This window comes from Pseudopipra pipra, chromosome 21, assembly GCF_036250125.1.
Source record: "Pseudopipra pipra isolate bDixPip1 chromosome 21, bDixPip1.hap1, whole genome shotgun sequence".
NCBI lineage: Eukaryota > Metazoa > Chordata > Aves > Passeriformes > Pipridae > Pseudopipra > Pseudopipra pipra.
In genome coordinates this window covers 4,262,390-4,280,532 of record NC_087569.1, presented here as the reverse complement: position 1 = coordinate 4,280,532, position 18,143 = coordinate 4,262,390, and the positions used below count along the sequence as shown (strand labels likewise).

The following is an 18,143-nucleotide window of genomic DNA, read 5'->3' as shown; positions in this document are numbered from 1 at the left end:
AGGGCGTTCCTGGGACAGCTTTCCAATGGAAGGGGCTGGGATAGCACGGAGAGAACGCAGAGGGAGCTTCAGGGATGTAGGAAACATGCATAGGCTTCATCCTAGACATGATCCTACTCTCTATTTTTTATATTTATGTATATATATGTGTGTATGTATATTTATATATATGTATATATATATATGTATCTTTCTCTCTCTATATATATACATGTATATATATACATGTAAATATATATATACATATATATACATTTATATATGTATCTCTATATATGTATAAATATATGTGTATACATTTATATATATTTATACATATTTTATAAATTTCTATATATTTATGTGTATATATTTTTATATACATGTGCATATATGTCTTTATATGTATACATATATACATATATTTTACATATTTTTAGGAATATATTTATAGAAATATACGAATATTCATATATATATATATATATATATATATACACACAGATGAATAATCATATATATGAATATATAGAGATGTATTTATATGAACTGTCAGTATTCAGGTCAGACCATGCCAGCCTTCTCAGAAAAAGGAAAAATAAATGTTTTTGGTTTTTTTTTGTTGTTGTTCCTTTAGCAATGAATATTTTAGAGGGAAGGTTGACCAAGGTGATGTCTCCTGGCATAAAGCATTCCCTTTGTCCAAAGGCTGTTGAGAAGCACAAAAGGCTGGAGCAGGAGAGCAGTGACCCCACCACATCCCATCAGGACTGTGACCCCACCACATCCCATCAGGACTGTGACCCCACCACATCCCATCAGGACTGTGACCCCACCACATCCCATCAGGACTGTGACCCCACCACATCCCATCAGGACTGTGACCCCACCACATCCCATCAGGACTGTGACCCCACCACATCCCATCAGGACTGTGACCCCACCACATCCCATCAGGACTGTGACCCCACCACATCCCATCAGGACTGTGACCCCACCACACCCCATCAGGATTGTCCCACCACAGCAAAGGACTGGAATGTTAAACTTCCAGCTGCACCCAGGTGTTTGGACACTGCACATGTAATGGCAGAGTCCATCCTGCACTCAGAGCACAGATTCACTGACCCACGTCCACACCTCTTTAACCCCACACTGCTGACCATGAACACGCTCCCTCAGAACTGAAACCACCAGGGCTGGTCTCTCTGACTGCCCCACCGTCGTTTGTTCATCCACACACCTTTTGTATCTCACAAAAAAACAACACGCAGGATTCGGATTCTTGCAGCAACTTCTTTACCCTGCAGGAAAAAAATATAGAAATCCGTCCTAAATAAATACACTTAAATTCCCCTGCCTAAATAAAGCGCGCGCATTCCTTAAAAAGTAAAAAAAAAAATAAAAAATCAGTCTTTTAAGGCAAAACTAGAAGCCCTGAGCCTGCTGGTTGCAGAGCCAGGGGTCAGTCCTTGGCTGTCCGGAGTTTCCTGCGGAAGTAGTCGGGAGCAGCCTCGTAGAGCCAGTCGGCATCCACGAGGCACAGGTCCCGCATGTAGCAGCGGTTGGTGCGGAGCAGCCCGTTGAACACCACGCAGGAGGGCCGGCACTGGAACAGCACCGAGGAGGGGTGGATGGCCACGGCCTGGTGCGAGTCCACCGTGCTGTAGGTGCCGTCCGGCCGCAGCTCCGCCGCGTTCATGAACAGGCTGTGGGCCAGGCAGCGCCGGATGTTCCCCGTGTCCCAGCGGGATGACTCCAGAGGAACCGATAGCTGCTCGGAGAGACACAGCGGCACCAAAACCATGAGTTCTTATTTATTCACTTGCATTAAGAGTAGGGGGTCTCTTGAGGGTCTCTGGGGCACATTCCTTCCTCAAATTATCCTTTTCTGGTCACAGGCCTCAAAAAAATCATAGAATCATAGAATCAGACGGGTTGGAAAGGACCTCTGAGATCATCAAGTCCAACCCTTGATCCACACAGTTGCTAGACCATGGCACTAAGTGCCACATCCAGCCTCATCTTAAAAACCTCCAGGGATGGAGAATCCACCACTTCCCTGGGCAGCCCATTCCAATGGCTGAGCACCCTCTCTGTAAAGAATTTCTTTCTAATATCCAACCTAAACCTCCCCTGGCACAGCTTAAGGCCATGCCCTCTTGTCCTACTGCTGATTGCCTGGGAGAAGAGACCAACCCCCACCTGCCTATAACCTCCTCTCAGGTAGTTGTAGAGAGCGATGAGGTCTCCTCTGAGCCTTCTCTTCTCAAGGCTAAACAACCCCAGCTCCCTCAGCCTCTCCTCACAGGACTTGTGTTCAAGTCCCTTCACCAGCCAGTTTCTTCCCCTTGAATGCATCCCAGCTCTGTGGTCTGGCCAAGATATACAGAACTACAGAATATGCCAAGCTGGAAGGGACCCACAAGGATCAACCCTGCATTTTCCCTAAGAAGCCTTCCCAGAGCTCCCCCTCTTTCTTCACCTCTCCTCGACCCGTTAAGCCCTGCAGCCTTCAGATTTTGGGATGCAACTCCACAGTCAGAAGTTTTACCTGACTATCCCTGGAAGACTGAAAACAAACCCACATTTTCTTACTCCCAGGACCTGGTGCACAGGGACATCATTTTGGGGACAAACAGGAAAATACAAACAGGTGAAACAGAAACACAGCATGGCAGCAAGTTACCTTTACACAGATGTCCCTGAGCTGAGCTCTGACTTCTGCCATCAGCCTCATGTTCCTGCCGTTGATGAAGTTCTCTTTGCACCATCCCTGCAGTGGAGACACCAGGAGTTAGAAGGGGACATTTCTTCACCCCAGCAGCATGACAGCCTTTGGATACCAGCAAAAGCAGGATCCCCCATACAATTTGTCATATTTCTACCCCTGATTACTCCCCTCTGTTTAGATTCCCTCCCACAGTGCTAATCAGGTCACAGTGACAGATGCTGCAAGGAATGGGGTACACGAGTCCACAGATCAACAAATCAAACTGAGGAGTTGATAGGGCGGGATAAATCCCAATCTGCTGGTAGATATGCTCAGTATTTTGCAGTTAATTCTGTCACAGAGCATGTCTAGGTATATATCAAGTCTCAACACTCTTCCTCCTGTTTCCAGCTGGAACCAGGGAAGGAAGAGGGAAGGAACCTGTCTCTGATTACAGAACGGGCCTCAAAAAGCTCTGATAACCAACTACAGCTTTCTGTAGGAACCCCTGGCACTTGAACAGCTTCCTCCAATTCCCCACTTGTAAAGGATGAGTTCTCTTTTCTCACAGCTTTGGGGGATGCCTGTTGCACCAGCCAGGGAGGATGCAGGTGTCCCTCTGTTCTCTGCCCAAAGCTCCTCACCCCCACGAGCCCAGACAGCACCGGCACCCTCAGAACATCCCACCTTGTGTCCATTGACATTCTTGAAGGCCCTGTACACGTTGAGCAGGGTGAGATGATCCCCCTCACTGGAGATGAATTTCTTCCTGACAGCTTGCACCTCATCCCTCTGGGCAGGGGGGTTGTGGAGGACACTGTCCACCGAGAGCAGCGACACGATGGTCAGGATCTCCTCGGCACAGTGGAACTTGGGGGACAGGAGGATGGCCTGCAAATCACACCACAAAACTCACTTTGGGTCGACCAAATTCACTTCAGATGGGCAGACTTTTCTCCTCCCTGGCAAGCCAGGAACTTTACCAAACATTGCTCAGGACAATTCCATAAACATCTGGGCCCAGGGACAACTGTAAATCCTTCTATAGGCCCACCAAGAATCTTTAATAGCAACTGCCATGCTCCTTCCTGAGACTGGCCAGTGCATATTCAGTGCAAATGTGGTGACTGAAATCAGCTACAGCAGCAGACACTTCATGGACCTGCTAAACAATCCTGGAAATTGCAAGGAAATTTGCCTCCTTTCAGCTTCAGAGGTGCCAGAGAAAAACAATTCTCTTTCAAGAAACCTCCCTGAATTAAACAACAAATGACAAGCAAACCAACACGAGGGCTGTAAATAATGTGCATTAATGTACAGCAAATACACCAGGACAGCTCCAGACACCCCAAATTCCACACCTTGTTTAAGGAGCTCAAAAGAGAAATGCCAATGGTACTGAGATGAGTACATGAGACAAACATCAGTTAATCTGTCTGCAGTTTTTACCTTGGAGAACTTTGGATCCAGAGGAAAGGCTGCCATTTTCTTTCCCAGGGGGGTCAGGACAAGCTGCCCTTCCTTTTGTGTCACAGCTCCCAGCAGGTCCAGCTGATCAATCGCTGCTTGAATGGCATCTGCCAAAACAAGGACACTGGGGCTGTGAGTCTCCTGCCTCTCACTGATGGATGGGAGGGATCACCTGGTACCACCACTGCCTCTTCCCCTGGCCAGAGGGACAAGCACTTTCCATTTAGAAAAATTAAGAGTCAAAAAATGCGGTTTATCCTCCTCTATCAGGAGAACAATCACTGTTTCCAATATACCCTGGTTTCCCTTGGCAGTGAAGACACATCTTCTTGTTCTTTATGACTCAAGACTGCTCCCTGCTCTTTTTACCCCCAAGGCTGCCTTTGTAACCACTTACCAGGGGATGGTTTGGACATGAAATCAAAGGTGAGAACGTTGGGAATTTTCAGGGCCAGGAGATGAAGCACCACACTGGCCAAGTTACACCTGCAGAGGCAGAAAAAACAACTGGGATGGTTCTCTTCTTTTCAGTTTTTTTTTAATTCTTTTTAAATTTTATTTGCCTATTAGCTAAGGAAGAGTCCTCAGGTGCGTGCTGCAACTTGACAAAGAGACTAGTCTTATGCTGCTGGTGAAGCAGCATAAACCAGGAAGAGGTGAGTCCAAGATTTGGAGGACAGTCAAGAGAACTATTGCCCTGTATGTTTAGAGACTCAGTGCCCATCTGTCCACCCCGAGCAAACAATTCCTAGATTTTCTGTTTAGTCTCCACACTTCATTTTTCTTAAAAGTCACCCAGACAGCCCCTAGATCCAGTTTTGCTGCTCAGTTCTGCACACAGCTCCAGCTGTGAAAGTACAGCAAAGAGATGTGGCGAGTTCTGTCCTCACCTCTGTATCTCAGGTGTTGTCATTTCATCAAACTTCTCAAAGTCCTCCTCTGTGTAGAGCCTGTAGCAGATCCCGCTTTGCTGCCGCCCTGCTCTGCCCGTGCGCTGCCAGGCCTGGGCCTTGGACACCTGCTGCACTGCCAGCACCTCCAGACCAGTGTCTGTGCGTGGAAAAGCACCACTTCAGTCAATGCACAGCTTGGAAAAACATGGAGGATTAACAATAAAACTTTTGCCATCCAAATACTGCTCAGAGTTCACTTGGTTGAGCTCCTGAAGCACAGCAGATTATCCCGCGCTGCGTCCGCGAAGAGAAGATTTGTATTTGACAGATTTTTACCCCCACATGGCTGATAATAATAAAAAACCCCAACCAACCAACCAACCAACCCAAAAAAACAAACCAAAAAAACCAAACCAACCAAACAAAAAACAACCACAAACCCACCATCAAACCACACACCTAAAACTGGCAATATTAATTCAGACAGCACAGAGGGCGTTTGAAATCAACTCTTAGTGGAGTTCATGGCCTCCAGGAACTTGTCCAAACCCAAACCCAGTCTCTGTGCTGTTCCTCAGAATTCCTCACCAGGGCTGTACTTCTTGGCTTTGACCATTCCTGTGTCCACCACGTATTTTATCCCCGAAATGGTGATGGAGGTTTCTGCAATGTTGGTGGAGAGGATCACTTTGCGACAGCCCTGCAAGGAAGGACAAGTTAAACCCACCTCAGAGTAGCTGCAACAAAGAAATGCTGCTGCTTTTGGCCAGTGTAGGCCAAGCCTACCTACCCCTGCAGCACATTGTGACCACACACTGTTCTTGCTCTGCCAGCTCTCATAAATTAAAATAATCTCTATTTTCAAATAGGTTTCTAAAACATGTGCTTACACTTGCAACAAAACCCACCACCAGAACAGCTGTTATCAATATATCTTTCAATGATTTTGGTTTAATTTCTGGCACAGCATCTGTATTCTTATTTATCTACTGAAGAGGCACAAGAGCTTGAGGCAGCCCAATTTCCTTTTCTTACAGCCCTGACAAACATGTCCAGGTTTTCAGCTGTCTTAGTATTTCCCCCATTAACTGCTGTAGCTTTTTGTGATATGGACATAAAATTCCTATGAAATGGGGCAAATTTCGATTCCTCTGCCCTTTTGACTGCCTCTAATCTTTCCTTCTTTTCATGATCAGATGCATCTGTTCATACCATCACAGTTGCACTGTCTTACATCACACTGGACCCATTCAGCCTAAAGACAGTGGACAGCTGGGACTATTACTGTCAGTACAGATTGCTCTAACCCCTTAAATTCCACGTTTCTTCCAGTCAAGCAAGCAAACAAACTTCTGTTCACCCAGCACATTCCCTCACCTCAGGGGTGGGCTTAAAGGCACGGAGTTGTTGAGGGTGGGGCAGAGAAGCATAAAGAGGCAACACTGTCATCCGTGGGCAGCCCTCGGGGAGATGCTTGGAAATGTCTCGGCAGGTTTTGGTCATTGCTTCGATTTCTTCCTGACCAGTCAGGAAAACCAGGATGTCCTGACACGCAGGTGCTTCCTGGAGCCAGAGGAAAAAGCAAGTTAGGAGGGTTTGGGTAGGGAAGGAGAACTGAGATGATAATGAGATGTGGTCCTGGCAGCAAGGCAGTAAAGCAGGTGAGGAAGAAAGGGAAGACACACATGTGGGGCCAGGTATGCAACACAGAGTCATGAGTTGGAAGGGACACATCGGGATCATCCAATCCAACTCCTGGCTCTGTGCAGGACACCCCAAGAATCCTACCATGTGCCTGACAGCTTTGTCTAAACAGCCTGAATTCCCAGTGGATTCACCAGAGGTGAAGAGTAAATCACATTTTGTGGGAGTGAAGTCTTAAAAGTATGGAGGAACTGCTGTGTCATTAAATAACTGTCCAGGACAGGCAGGGAAAGCCAGCAAGCACCCAGGTACAGAGCACTCAGGTGAGAACAATGTTCAGGTATTAGGTATGAAACAACATCAGAGAGCTTTGCTTAGCAGTCTCCTTTCAGCTCCAGCTTTGATGTACAGGTCTCAAAATCCCAACAGTAGGAGCATCTTCAAAGCCTTAAATGCAATTTAATTAAATGACAAACCATCTGGCAGTTGGGCAGTCAAACATCCTGGCACAAAATGCCAATCCCTGGTCCCAGAGAAACACAAACCTGGTGAGATCACCATACCTGGTGGATCTGGAAGATGGACACCAGTGCTGCCTGGATGTAGTCACTCTGACGCTCCTTGGTGTAAAAGATCTCAATGGGATGCTGTCTGCCTTCCAAATAAATGACAGGAGCTCCATTGAAGTACTGGGAGAACAGGTCAACGTCCATTGTAGCTGACATGACGATCACCTGCAGTGTGAGCACAGGATGGGTTAGCACTGCAGTCTCCATCCAGCAGGACACTGCTAAGTTGGGACTAGTCAAAAGTCACCTTCTGGATCCTGAGAGCCACGCTCAGAACAGCTAAAAGCTCACAGAGTTTGGGACAGAAGAGAGTGATCTCCCCTTGCTAAAGCCATCAGCTCTTTAACACAAGCGTAACATGTTGGTGTGATATGAGTGAAGATGTGTAAAAATTATTTTCTGACATTTAAAAGAGAGCTGAGCACCCAAAACACAACACATCTTCCATCCTGTGCACGGGGGAGGGAAGCAGGAATGTTTTCCAAGGTTGTAAGAGCCCAGCAGACAAATCCACTCAAATCCCACACCCCAGCATTACCCAAAAGCCCCAGTCTGCATTTGTGCTCATCAATGAAGAGGATCGGGAGAGGGGCCCATACAGGTCTGCCACGAGCCACAGAGCTGGGCTGTACAATGGTGTGTGGAACGAGACTGTGTGAGAGCCCTGCCAGGCCCTACAGCAAACCCAACACACTCTCACACAAATCCATGGCATGCCCAAACAAACGTGCAATGTCCTTCCCAGGAGTGACCATATCCCACAGCTGCCCCATCAACCAGAGCTCCTGGAGCGCTCTCAGCAGCAGCACCAAAACCTCTCCAACACCACATCTAGTCTAGAGCTCACACCCAAGGGGCTTTGACCAAAAAAAGGCAACATGGGACCTTGCTCAGGTGCCGTATCAGGCCCACACATCATAAGTCGGACATCCTTAACTGTTCAGATTTAAAAGGACTTTTTAGGAACAGAGAAATGGTCAAGGCTGAAGTTTCAAACGCTCTGGAAGATGCTCATGGCACTCAGAGCCCAAGCCCCACCCTGCCCCTCGCTGCCCCCCGAGTTGTACACACTTTGAGTGGCTTCAGGCCCCGTTCCTTCCGTTTCCTTTGGGCAGCTTTCACCACTCCAAAGAGCACATCCGTGTGGATTGTCCTTTCATGGGCCTCATCCAGGATGACCACGCTGTACTTCTGCAGCAGAGGGTCCCCGATGGCCTCCCGGAGCAGCATCCCATCCGTCAGGAACCGGATCCTGGTCTCGGCAGAAGTGCAGTCGTCGAAGCGCACGGTGTAGCCAACCTGTGGGAGAGATCACACAGGGGCTACAGGGAGCACCAGCACAAAGGTTTGCCCTTCTCACTGCCACTGTGCCACCAGGAAGGACTGCAAAGCCCTCTGGTCACTGCCTGGGGGCTCTGGGAAGCAGAGCAATGTATTTGCTGTCTGTGAGCACTTAATCTTGCCAATACAATAACCCACCCAAAGGATGCTCCCAACTGGCTTCTTCCCAACTAGAAGTTCATCACAAATGCTCCAAGTTTCAGCAAATCACAGAATATGCTAAAATAACCTACTGAATGGTCACTTTATTAATTTATTCATCTCTAGATAAAGCAACTATTTCCTTTCCTTCCTCCTCTGCTAGAAAAGACTCTGTGCTCTCTGAAGGTTTTATGAAGGCGAAGTCTTTCCACTCCACTTTTCTCTCAGATTCTCTCAGATTCCCAGACCTGCACAGATTCACCAATCTGCTCTTTGACAGTGACTTTTGATACAGGGAGCAATGGAAGAGAGCACAGTGGGTTTTGTTTTATTCATTAAGCAGTATTTTTCAACTGGAAGAACACAGATAATAATCAAGAATAAAATACCACAGACAGACCGTGCCTCCCTTTAAGCAGGTAGAGCCACTTTTCTCCATTAATTTAATTACAGAATCACAGAATGTCCTGAGTTGGAAAGGACCCACAAGGATCATCCAGTCCAACTCCTGGCCCTGCACAGACACCCCAACAATCCCACCCTGTCCCTGAGAGCGTTGTCCAAACACTCCTGGAGCTCTGGCAGCCTTGGGGCTGTGCCCACTGCCCTGGGGAGCCTGGGCAGTGCCAACCACCCTCTGGGGGAAGAACCTTTTCCTGAGATCCAACCTGAACCTCCCCTGACACAGCTCCAGCCATTCCCTCAGGTCCTGTCACTGGTCACAGAGAGCAGAGATCGGAGCTGCAGACCCTGATGAGTCTCCACCCAGCCTCCTCTTCTTCAGCTGGACAAGCCAAGTGCCCTCAGCTGCTCCTTGTACAGCCCCTCCTGATCCTTCACTATCTTTATACCCTCCTTTAGACTCCAACAGCTTTACATCTTTCTTATATTGTGGCACCCAAAACTAATCATGACATTAAAACTCTGTTACCCCTGTGGCTGTTCTGTATCTTACCCTGATTTGTCCCCATCCACGCTGCAGCACTAAACCAACTCTCTGAAGGTAATCTGGAAACCAACTTACCAGCTTCCCCAGCTCTGTCCTCTTCTCCTCTGCCACTCTGGCAGCCAGGGTGACAGCTGCCACTCTGCGGGGCTGGGTCACAGCAATGAGGCCGGGGTGGCCAATCCCCACTTCGTACAGGTACTGAGGGAGCTGAGTGGTCTTCCCTGAGCCCGTTTCTCCTAAGGAACAAACAAATATGTTGTTTGGGTTTTTTTTTCCCTTTTACCTTTTACAGCATCATCAAATGAAAGGTCCTGAGTCATGTTTTCATGTTTACTTTTAACTCTATTTCAGGATGAGGAGGCTGAAGGCAGGAAGAGAAAGTCACACCACAAAGCAGTGGCAGGTCAGAGACAGAACCCAGCGCCCTCCTCTTGCTGCTCCTGCAAAGCTCCTTCCACCCCAGTGCTCTCCAGCCATACTCTGGGTTAGAAACATATTCCAGCCTGTCTGGAGATGAAGTGTCTGTGACACAGCCAACAGAAGTGAAAAACATGCAGAGCAAGGACAGACACTGATTTGGGTTATACACAAATCTACACACACTGTGAAGCTTCTCAGTAAAGCTGAAAGCAAATTAAACCCAAGCTTTGGTCACTACAGCAAGAAGTGAGTGCAGGTTTGAGGCTCTTAAAGGGGCTCTCAGAGCATCAACAACCACCAAGTGTTTCCCTGCACCTCCCTGAAATCAGAGATGGTCCCTCAAGCCCAGGGGAATGTCTTCTCCACCAGCACAGCACCAGGAAACAGCACAAACACCACCCCATTCACCACAGGGGTACTTCCAACACCAGCATGAGAAGTTCAGAAGGGTGGCACCAGCAGAGGAGAATCCACAGCCAAGCTGTGGGCACTGCAGCTGCAGGCTGGGAAAAGCACAAGTGGGCTTTTTATCTCACTCTACAGCTGCAAAACGTTAAGTGGCATATTGTAGTGTGTATTGAGCCAGCAAGAATGGCAATATCAGGATTAGAGGGAGGAAAGGAAATAAACACGGTCACATCTATCAGTTACCATGGCTGATGGGCTATTTTTTAAGGGTTCACTAACTGAACTGAAATACAAAATATTTTTCATTTAATTCCAATAAATGCTGGGTCTTTAGACTTCCAGATGGGAAGCTGTATGTCGTCAGCTCCTGAAAGTCTGACGAGAAGCTTACTAGTTCTGGACACAGAGAAAGCATAATAAAATCAGTGAAAAACCCTGAAAAGGCAGTTGAGGAGACACTTCTGAGGAGGAGAGTATTGCCATCAGGCTTTGACCGAACTCCGTAAAACTGAAGTCCCCGGCTACCTCAACCAGCCAAGGCTCACGAATAACAATATTACTCGTTCACCACATCCCGGAATTACCCCCGGCACTCACCGATGAGGACGGCGCTGTCGAGGCGGCGGAGCCGGGCCAGCAGCGGGCCCCGGGCGGCGGCGATGGGGAGAGAGCGGCGCTGCACGTGGGCGGGCGGTGTGTGGCCCTGGGGCTGCGCCGCCTTGAAGCGCTTGGCCGGCGGCCCCTCACGGTCCTGAGCCATGGCCCCGCTCTGTCCCGGCCCGTCCCGGGGCTCTCCCGGGGTTCCCGTCGGGGCCACGCTCCACGGGCTCCCCGGCGCCTCCGTGACGTCACCGCGCCGCCGCGGGGCATCACGGGAGTTGTAGTCCCGATAGCCACGGTGCCGCCGCCATTTGCAGCGCTCAGGGGGCTCGGCGCCCCTCGGGACCCACGGAAAAAAACCTTCGGGACCCTCGGAAAAACATCTTGGGAACAAAACCTCGGCAAAGCCTCCGACCCCAAACGGCTGCCAAATCCAGCCAAAACGGGCAAAGAGCCGCCTGCAGGCAGTGCCTTGCAGAGGCAAGGTCGAGACAAGCCACCAGTTCCTGACTTGTCCCAGCAATAAGCTACCTGTCCCAGTAATACCCCTGCGAAGGGCTTCCTAAGCACTGAGTTAAAAGAAAAAATAAAAATTATAAGGTTTTCATCTAATCCCTATCTCATAAGCTATGCCAAAGCAACACTGGCCAAAACACTTTAACTCTTGCTGTCTACAAGTGCTAAAAGTTCTGTAAACAATCAAAACCCCTCCTCAAAAAAAAAAAAAACAGACCAAAAAACCCCATCCATAAGAAAACCCCCCCAAAACTCCCTTAGGTTCTTATAAACTTTAACAGATAAAAATGCAAATGGTCTCGCACATTTTGTTTATCAGGCTCTAACATGCTGCTTGTGGACAAAGCATTTCCCCAGCGGTTCCCACACGTTCATGCCCTGGGCTGTGAACAAGTTAAAACCTGTAGCCAGTTTTTAAAAACTACAAAATCTAAGAATAAATGAGATAATCACACGTGTCAGGGGCAAGCCCATTCTCCAAAATTTAGGAGGAAGATGCAGCTTCAATCTCTTTTTTTATCTATTATGCTATCGTCAATAAAAACCCACCCAGTACAGTGCACACAATTTAGGAACAGTTTGACTCCAAATTCCTTATGTGGCTCCTCAGAGATATTTATAATCAAGATAACTTTAAGCTAAATCCCACTCAGTGTCACTGGCCTGCACTGGACACGTGTCCCACACCAAACTTTGTATACAGACCATGGATTTCACATCCTGAGCAGACAATCCTGTTTCCTGGAAAAGCCTTCCACTAACCCTGCCCCTTCAAAGACTTGCTTTTCCCAGCCTCTGTTTTTTCACCTGCTGCCTCAAGGCCACAGGATTATACAAAGGATTAACCAAAAATTATCCACAAGACATTTTATTCAACTCATCATCTGAGATATTCGAGCAGTTCTGGCTCCAGACAAGTTGTGCTTCCCCAGTGCTGCAGGTCATTTAATACCTGTGAGCAGTGGGCACCAGTGGGGGTGGATTTTGGAGACCCACCAGTCAGACTCAAACCTGGGCACCTGAAAAGCCACCAAAATGCCATCTTGGCCTGCAGAACATCCCAGAAACCCAAGTGGCAGAGGGGAAAACCTGCACGTTGTATTCCTTATGATTCAAAGACGACTGGAGACAACAGCACCTCAGATTAAAAAAACCTTTTGCCATTGAAATAGTGACTCAGGCTTTCAACCATCTTGTAGTTGTTTTATCCAAGAATAAAAAAGCGAGTTAAACCCCAAAAAGTTGGGTTTGTCCCCTGTAAAGTTTCCCAGAGAGTTTCACGTATCAAATAACTTGAAAAAAAAATGCTTTAGAAATCACTTGGAACAAGTACTCGTGGTCTTATTAACTGAAGCTGACAGGAAACGGTTTCCAGTTTTAAATTTTTGGCTCCACTGGATTAGATTATGTCCAGCACAGTAAATTCCCTGATTGGGAAGGACGCCGGAATTGTCTTGGATTAGACAGCCATTTCATAAAGTGCTTGTCTTCAAAACCATAAAGCTGTCAGAAAGTGTCCTTTCTGTGGTGGGGGAGTCCCCCCGTGGGCCCTGCTCCAGGCCAGTCTGTCCCAGGGGTGGTGGGGTTTTGGCACAGGCACCGATTTACCCTCCGAGCCGTTGACCTTCTCCCCACGCAAATCCTCCCGGCCGCTCCTCCGGCAAGGGGTTGTAATTAGGATCCTCTTCTGGTGTGTCAAATATTGCTTTCCTGGAAAACAGAAAGATTTTTTTGTCTTCCCCCTTAAAGTAAGTGTTTCACAATGAGGCCAAAACTGCTCAAATTCTGCACGTGGAAGTGTGTCCTCCCTCGGGAACAGCACTGGGATTTACACCCAAGTCACACTTGCTCTGCAATTCACTGGGGAGAAGGTTTAGGATTGCGTGTCCAGAGCTGAGGAGGTTCAGCTTCTGACCCAGGATATTCTAGGATTCTATAAAATGATCATCAGAGCTGTTCTGGGAGAGCCTCTGCACAAGAGGGAACTGAGCAGGAGCAGCACCACTCAATACAATAAACCCCGAAGAGCTGTTTTCCGTAATTCTGAAGTGAGGATGACTTACAGAAAAAAACCAAACTATTAGGTTAATACCTCAGTCTGTTCATACCCACCAGCTTTGGTGCCACCACAGGCAAAGCTCAGCCAGCAAAGCCTAACAAGTGTTACCAAAGAAACCAAAGGGAAAACCCTTTAGCCCTTCTCCCAAATTAGTTCCGACTTACACAAACATCCTCCTCCCTTGTTTAGTAACACAAGTTCAACAAAAAAATCAGCTACAGACAAGCCCCAATTCTGTCTCTGCCCAACTGACCAGAAGTTCATGTGGCTGGATAACACACAGTTTTCTAGACAAGCACTTTTTCCATGTCTGTTCCAAAGCAGACACCAATACTCACAGGACAGACGGTGTTCTCAGGAGCCTCCCACCACCAGGCTGATTGGGAAAGACATCCTCTAAGAAAAAATAAATGTGCCCAACAGCAATGCCTGGTGTTAAAACAAAAGTCAAATGGTGATTTTTCAGTATTTCTCCTTTACAACTTTCAGCTGCTTCGCTGGAGTTTTCAGGAAATTAAAACACACGTTGGTTCTTTCCCAGAAAATATTATGGTGTGGAAATACAAAACCCAAGGAAGCAACCTAACATCAGCTGAAAAGCTTAACTTACACTATTAAGTGTTAATACAAGGAAAACTGCTTGTCATTACTAAACATACTGTTGTTTTGGCTTCATTAGAGTTGATAGAATAGTAGTACAAACTATTTTGCTTCAGTAGATTGATGCTTTAATCAGATGATGCATCAGGGCTGATTCCAAGCATTAAAAAGCCAAAGCATCAGAAGCTCTTTCCATCCTTGTGACAGCACAGAACAGGCTACAGTGTTTAAAAACCAGAAAAGCCTGGTATAAACACACTAGATGAACTAACACCAAGTATTAGGGCATTTAGCCCTTGGATTTTTTCACATTTGGTGTTTCATCTAAAACATCAGGAGGAGCAGATCCTTGTGTTTCTTGCCATTGCTTACCCAGGAGATCCACAATGATAGAGTTCCCCAAAAGCAGTGAAAAGCCCATCAATACCCAGGGTAGAAAAGGGGCTTGAAAGATGAGGAGACCAAAGAAGTTCATGCGGACGTAGGGATTGCGGCGGCTCCAGACGTACACCAGCATGATGGTGAAAGCCTGGCCCAGGAAAACCAGGTTCACAAACAGCCCAAAAAGCTGTGATGGATCATTAAGGAAACAGTTATCAGGTCAAGCACGAGAGGAACTTCACATCTTAGCCTGTAATCCCATGTTTTCCACACAACTGGTAACTTCATCTTCCCAGGTTCATGTAAATGAACCTAGGTGGAGTACCTGCAGCATGAATAACCTCATTAAAGCATAATTTAATTTTTCATAGACAACCTGAGCATGATTCCACACCTGAGCAGTCCCCTGACAACCTCACTTCCATGATCAAGCAGTAAAAAGGCTGAAACCCAGCAACAACCACAAAGCATTAAAACCACCTTAACAAACGCTGTTATTCCTCGTACTCCAAACAAAATATATTCATCTAATAATTAAGATAAAAGATAAAAATCACGGTTTCAGTTCTCATTCACATCTCTTTCGCTTTACCAGAGGAGTCTGGAATTGAAACAGAAAGGATACAGTCATTAAAAGTCCTCCAAAAAGGAACATAAATACAAAATCTGCCGTCCGACCCCGGAAAGAGCCTTCCTCGAGCATGCGGCAGTACCGGTATCTGAGGCCACAGGTCAGGAAAATCTCATGGCAAATCAGTTTAAAGACAGATCCAAGAGGAAAAGGAATCAATTATGCATCACCTTAAAACTTTTTTATTCACTTACTGCATCAATCAGCTCTTTCTGGACACTTCAGCAGAGAGGGGGACCCACGAGGCAAAGAAATTACCTGCAATTTTCACCTGTACCTCAGCACCAACCTGAAGGTTCAGGTTTGTGGAAGTCTTAACGCCACAAAAGCAACTGGAAAAATTCTTAGGAAGGAGATCCCGTGGATTCCCAGTCACGGCACCAGTGAACTGACACTGCTGCACTCCCAGGAATTTTATGGTGAGGCAGAACTGAACCTCTGCCTGTGTGCATGTCCAGCAACATTCCCGCACTCGGGAGCTCTGCTCGCCCAAGGGAACCCAACCAACTCGATGAAGGATACAAAAAGATCATGTTAAATAAAAAATTAAAGCCAACTGGTCCAAAGAATAAGTAGTTTGTGATTAACCTCCATATCTGGAAAGAAGACAAATACAAGGACTTTAAACATGACAGCTTATGTTTATTGTCTAAACAGATAAGCGAGTAACAGTGAAACTGAACTCTCCTTTACAGACAACAAATTTAAGACCTGTGTCAAGCTACAGTGATTTACAGCTTTTCAGTAGCTTTTTTAAAAGTCTATCTCTGATATGAAAAGCCATAACACCCAATTCTGAGAAGATCAGCACTTCCAAACTCTACAGTGTACTTTAAAACCTCCCACGCTTCAGAAAACACTTACTTGAAAGTGCTTAAATATTAACTCGGGGTTGAAATACAGCTGGAAGGGCGTGATAAGTTCTAATTGCTGAAAAAGAAGAGAACATTTTGATGGGATCAATACAAGAAAAATAAAATTAAAAAAAATCAAACACATCCGAACCCCAGTAACCCCTTCCTCTGTGCCAGGAAGAGCCCAACAAGTCTTTAATCAGCACAGGGAGCTGTGGCGAGAGCTCCTTCACCCCCTCGCGTTGTTGTTGTTTATTTGCGCTCTGCACCTACCCGGGGCAGGTTTTTGGGTATCTCCTCGCTCGGGGGGCCCTGAGGGGTCCAGACTTGGCTCCCCTTCCCGAGGGCTCCCCTCCCACGACTCCGAGCGCCCAGCGAGCCTCACCCCGCTCCCCCTCACAACCTCCCTCTCGGGCATCCTCCCGCCCCACTCCCTGTGCCCCTCCCCGCCCCTCTGCCCCGCGGCCCCGTGAGGCGGCGCGGCCCCCCGGGGAGGGCCCGTGGCCGCGCACTGACCACGGCGGCGGTGGTGAGGACGCAGGCGGTGGTGTAGGCCCGCGTCACGGGCGGCACCTGCAGGTACTCCTGCCGGAACGTCTGGTACGCCATCTTGGCGCCCCCGCCCCGCCCCACCGCCCTCAGCGCCCGCACGACGCTCCGCGCCCCCATTGGCCGAGCCGCCAGAATCCGCGCTGCCGCTGCGCGCTCCCATTGGCCGAGACGCGGCGCCCTAGCGCTGTCCCGCGTTTCTATTGGTTGAGCCTCCAGAGCCCGCCCACCGCTCCGCGCCCTCATTGGCGCCGCGCTTTGCCCGCCCGGTGAGGGACGGAGCGCTCGGTGATTGGGCGGCGGCAGTGCTCGCGCGGGCGCTGATTGGCTGGGGGCGGGGGCGCCCTGAAGGGGGAGTTTGAACCAGGCGGGAAACGGCGGAGGCGGCACCGCCGGGATCGGGATCGGACACCGGGCACCACACGGGACACCGGGATCGGACACCGGGCACCACACGGGACACCGGGATCGGGCACCAGGACCCTACCCCACACCGGGCACCGGCGATCGGGCACAGCCTCGGGCTCCACACCGCGCTCGGTCCGCGGCCCCCGAGAGGCGGGGGTGGGCCCCGCTGCCCCGGTAGCGCCCTGCGGTTCCCGGCTCCCCTCAGCCATGTCGGTGGATCCCATGGCCTACGAGGCGCAATTCTTCGGGTTCACCCCCCAGACGTGCATGCTGCGCCTCTACATCGCCTTCCAGGACTACCTGTTCGAGATGATGCTGGTGGTGGAGGGCGTGATCCTCAAGAAGCTGGACGCGATCCCCGGCTGCCAGATCAGCCCTTCGCAGATCCGGAAATGCACCGAGAAGTTCCTGCTCTTCATGAAGGACCACTTCGACAAACTCTTCGGCAGGATGGAAAAGGTGCTGCTGCAGCTGGTGCTGAACATCCCCAGGAACGTGCTGCTGCCCGAGGACAGGGTGCACGAGCAGTATCCCTACGGCAAGGAGGAATTCCAGGCGCTGCAGGAGGAGCTGCAGCAGCTGCAGCAGCAGTGCAGGGCCGAGGCGGCCGCGGGGGAGGCTCTGAGGGCCGAGCTGGAGGAGCAGAAGGCTGTCACGGCAGAGCTGGAGAAGATCTTGCAGTGCTTTGATGGGCTTGAGAACATCTGCAGGGAGCACGGGGTCGGCAACTTCAAGGAGAGCCTGGCCTTCCTGACACAGAACTCTAAGAAGCTGCAGGATGCGCTGAAAGACGTCAAGGAGAAGAGCAAAAACATGGAGCAGCATGAGCAGTTATTGTAATGGAAACGCTGGAAAGGCAGCAGAAGTCGTTTAGAGAGCTTGCTTAAATGGTAGAGGCTTGTCTGTCCCTCACTCCTCTCATCCTGCCGGGATCTGGACTAAAAGTTGAACTCCCTAGGGAAGAAATCCTGTAAAATGTAACTCAGACTGATGATCTGGAATAAATTTTGGGTTGGAT

The 18,143-nt window shown here is 48.7% G+C and overlaps 3 protein-coding genes across 4 annotated transcripts; 1 reads left to right on the top strand and 2 right to left on the bottom strand.

Annotated features, from left to right (window-relative positions):
- Nucleotides 1-1,255: 1,255 nt before the first annotated feature.
- On the bottom strand, nt 1,256-11,684 carry DHX33 (DEAH-box helicase 33). Of its 2 annotated transcripts, none has more exons than XM_064677753.1 (12): nt 11,125-11,684; nt 9,775-9,935; nt 8,340-8,567; nt 7,263-7,433; nt 6,433-6,618; nt 5,644-5,755; nt 5,053-5,212; nt 4,560-4,648; nt 4,142-4,269; nt 3,380-3,583; nt 2,669-2,755; nt 1,256-1,753 (listed from the first exon to the last, which is right to left on the bottom strand). In XM_064677753.1, the coding sequence occupies exons 1-12, from the start codon at nt 11,285-11,287 to the stop codon at nt 1,445-1,447; spliced, it is 1,998 nt and encodes a 665-aa protein (XP_064533823.1). In that variant the 5' UTR covers nt 11,288-11,684; the 3' UTR covers nt 1,256-1,444. The 2 variants fall into 2 exon arrangements, with proteins under 2 accessions (XP_064533823.1, XP_064533824.1); XM_064677754.1 differs by lacking the exon at nt 1,256-1,753 and adding an exon at nt 1,782-1,882 and having other exon boundaries at nt 11,125-11,412.
- Nucleotides 11,685-12,495: 811 nt separating this feature from the next.
- DERL2 (derlin 2) lies at nt 12,496-16,828 on the bottom strand. The gene is made up of 7 exons (XM_064677759.1): nt 16,685-16,828; nt 16,179-16,244; nt 15,837-15,910; nt 15,309-15,402; nt 14,675-14,870; nt 14,041-14,131; nt 12,496-13,353 (listed from the first exon to the last, which is right to left on the bottom strand). Exons 1-7 carry the CDS (start codon nt 16,775-16,777, stop codon nt 13,248-13,250), a joined length of 720 nt encoding a protein of 239 aa, XP_064533829.1. The 5' UTR covers nt 16,778-16,828; the 3' UTR covers nt 12,496-13,247.
- Nucleotides 16,829-17,079: 251 nt separating this feature from the next.
- On the top strand, nt 17,080-18,143 carry MIS12 (MIS12 kinetochore complex component). The gene has a single exon (XM_064677760.1). It carries the CDS (start codon nt 17,333-17,335, stop codon nt 17,963-17,965), a length of 633 nt encoding a protein of 210 aa, XP_064533830.1. The 5' UTR covers nt 17,080-17,332; the 3' UTR covers nt 17,966-18,143.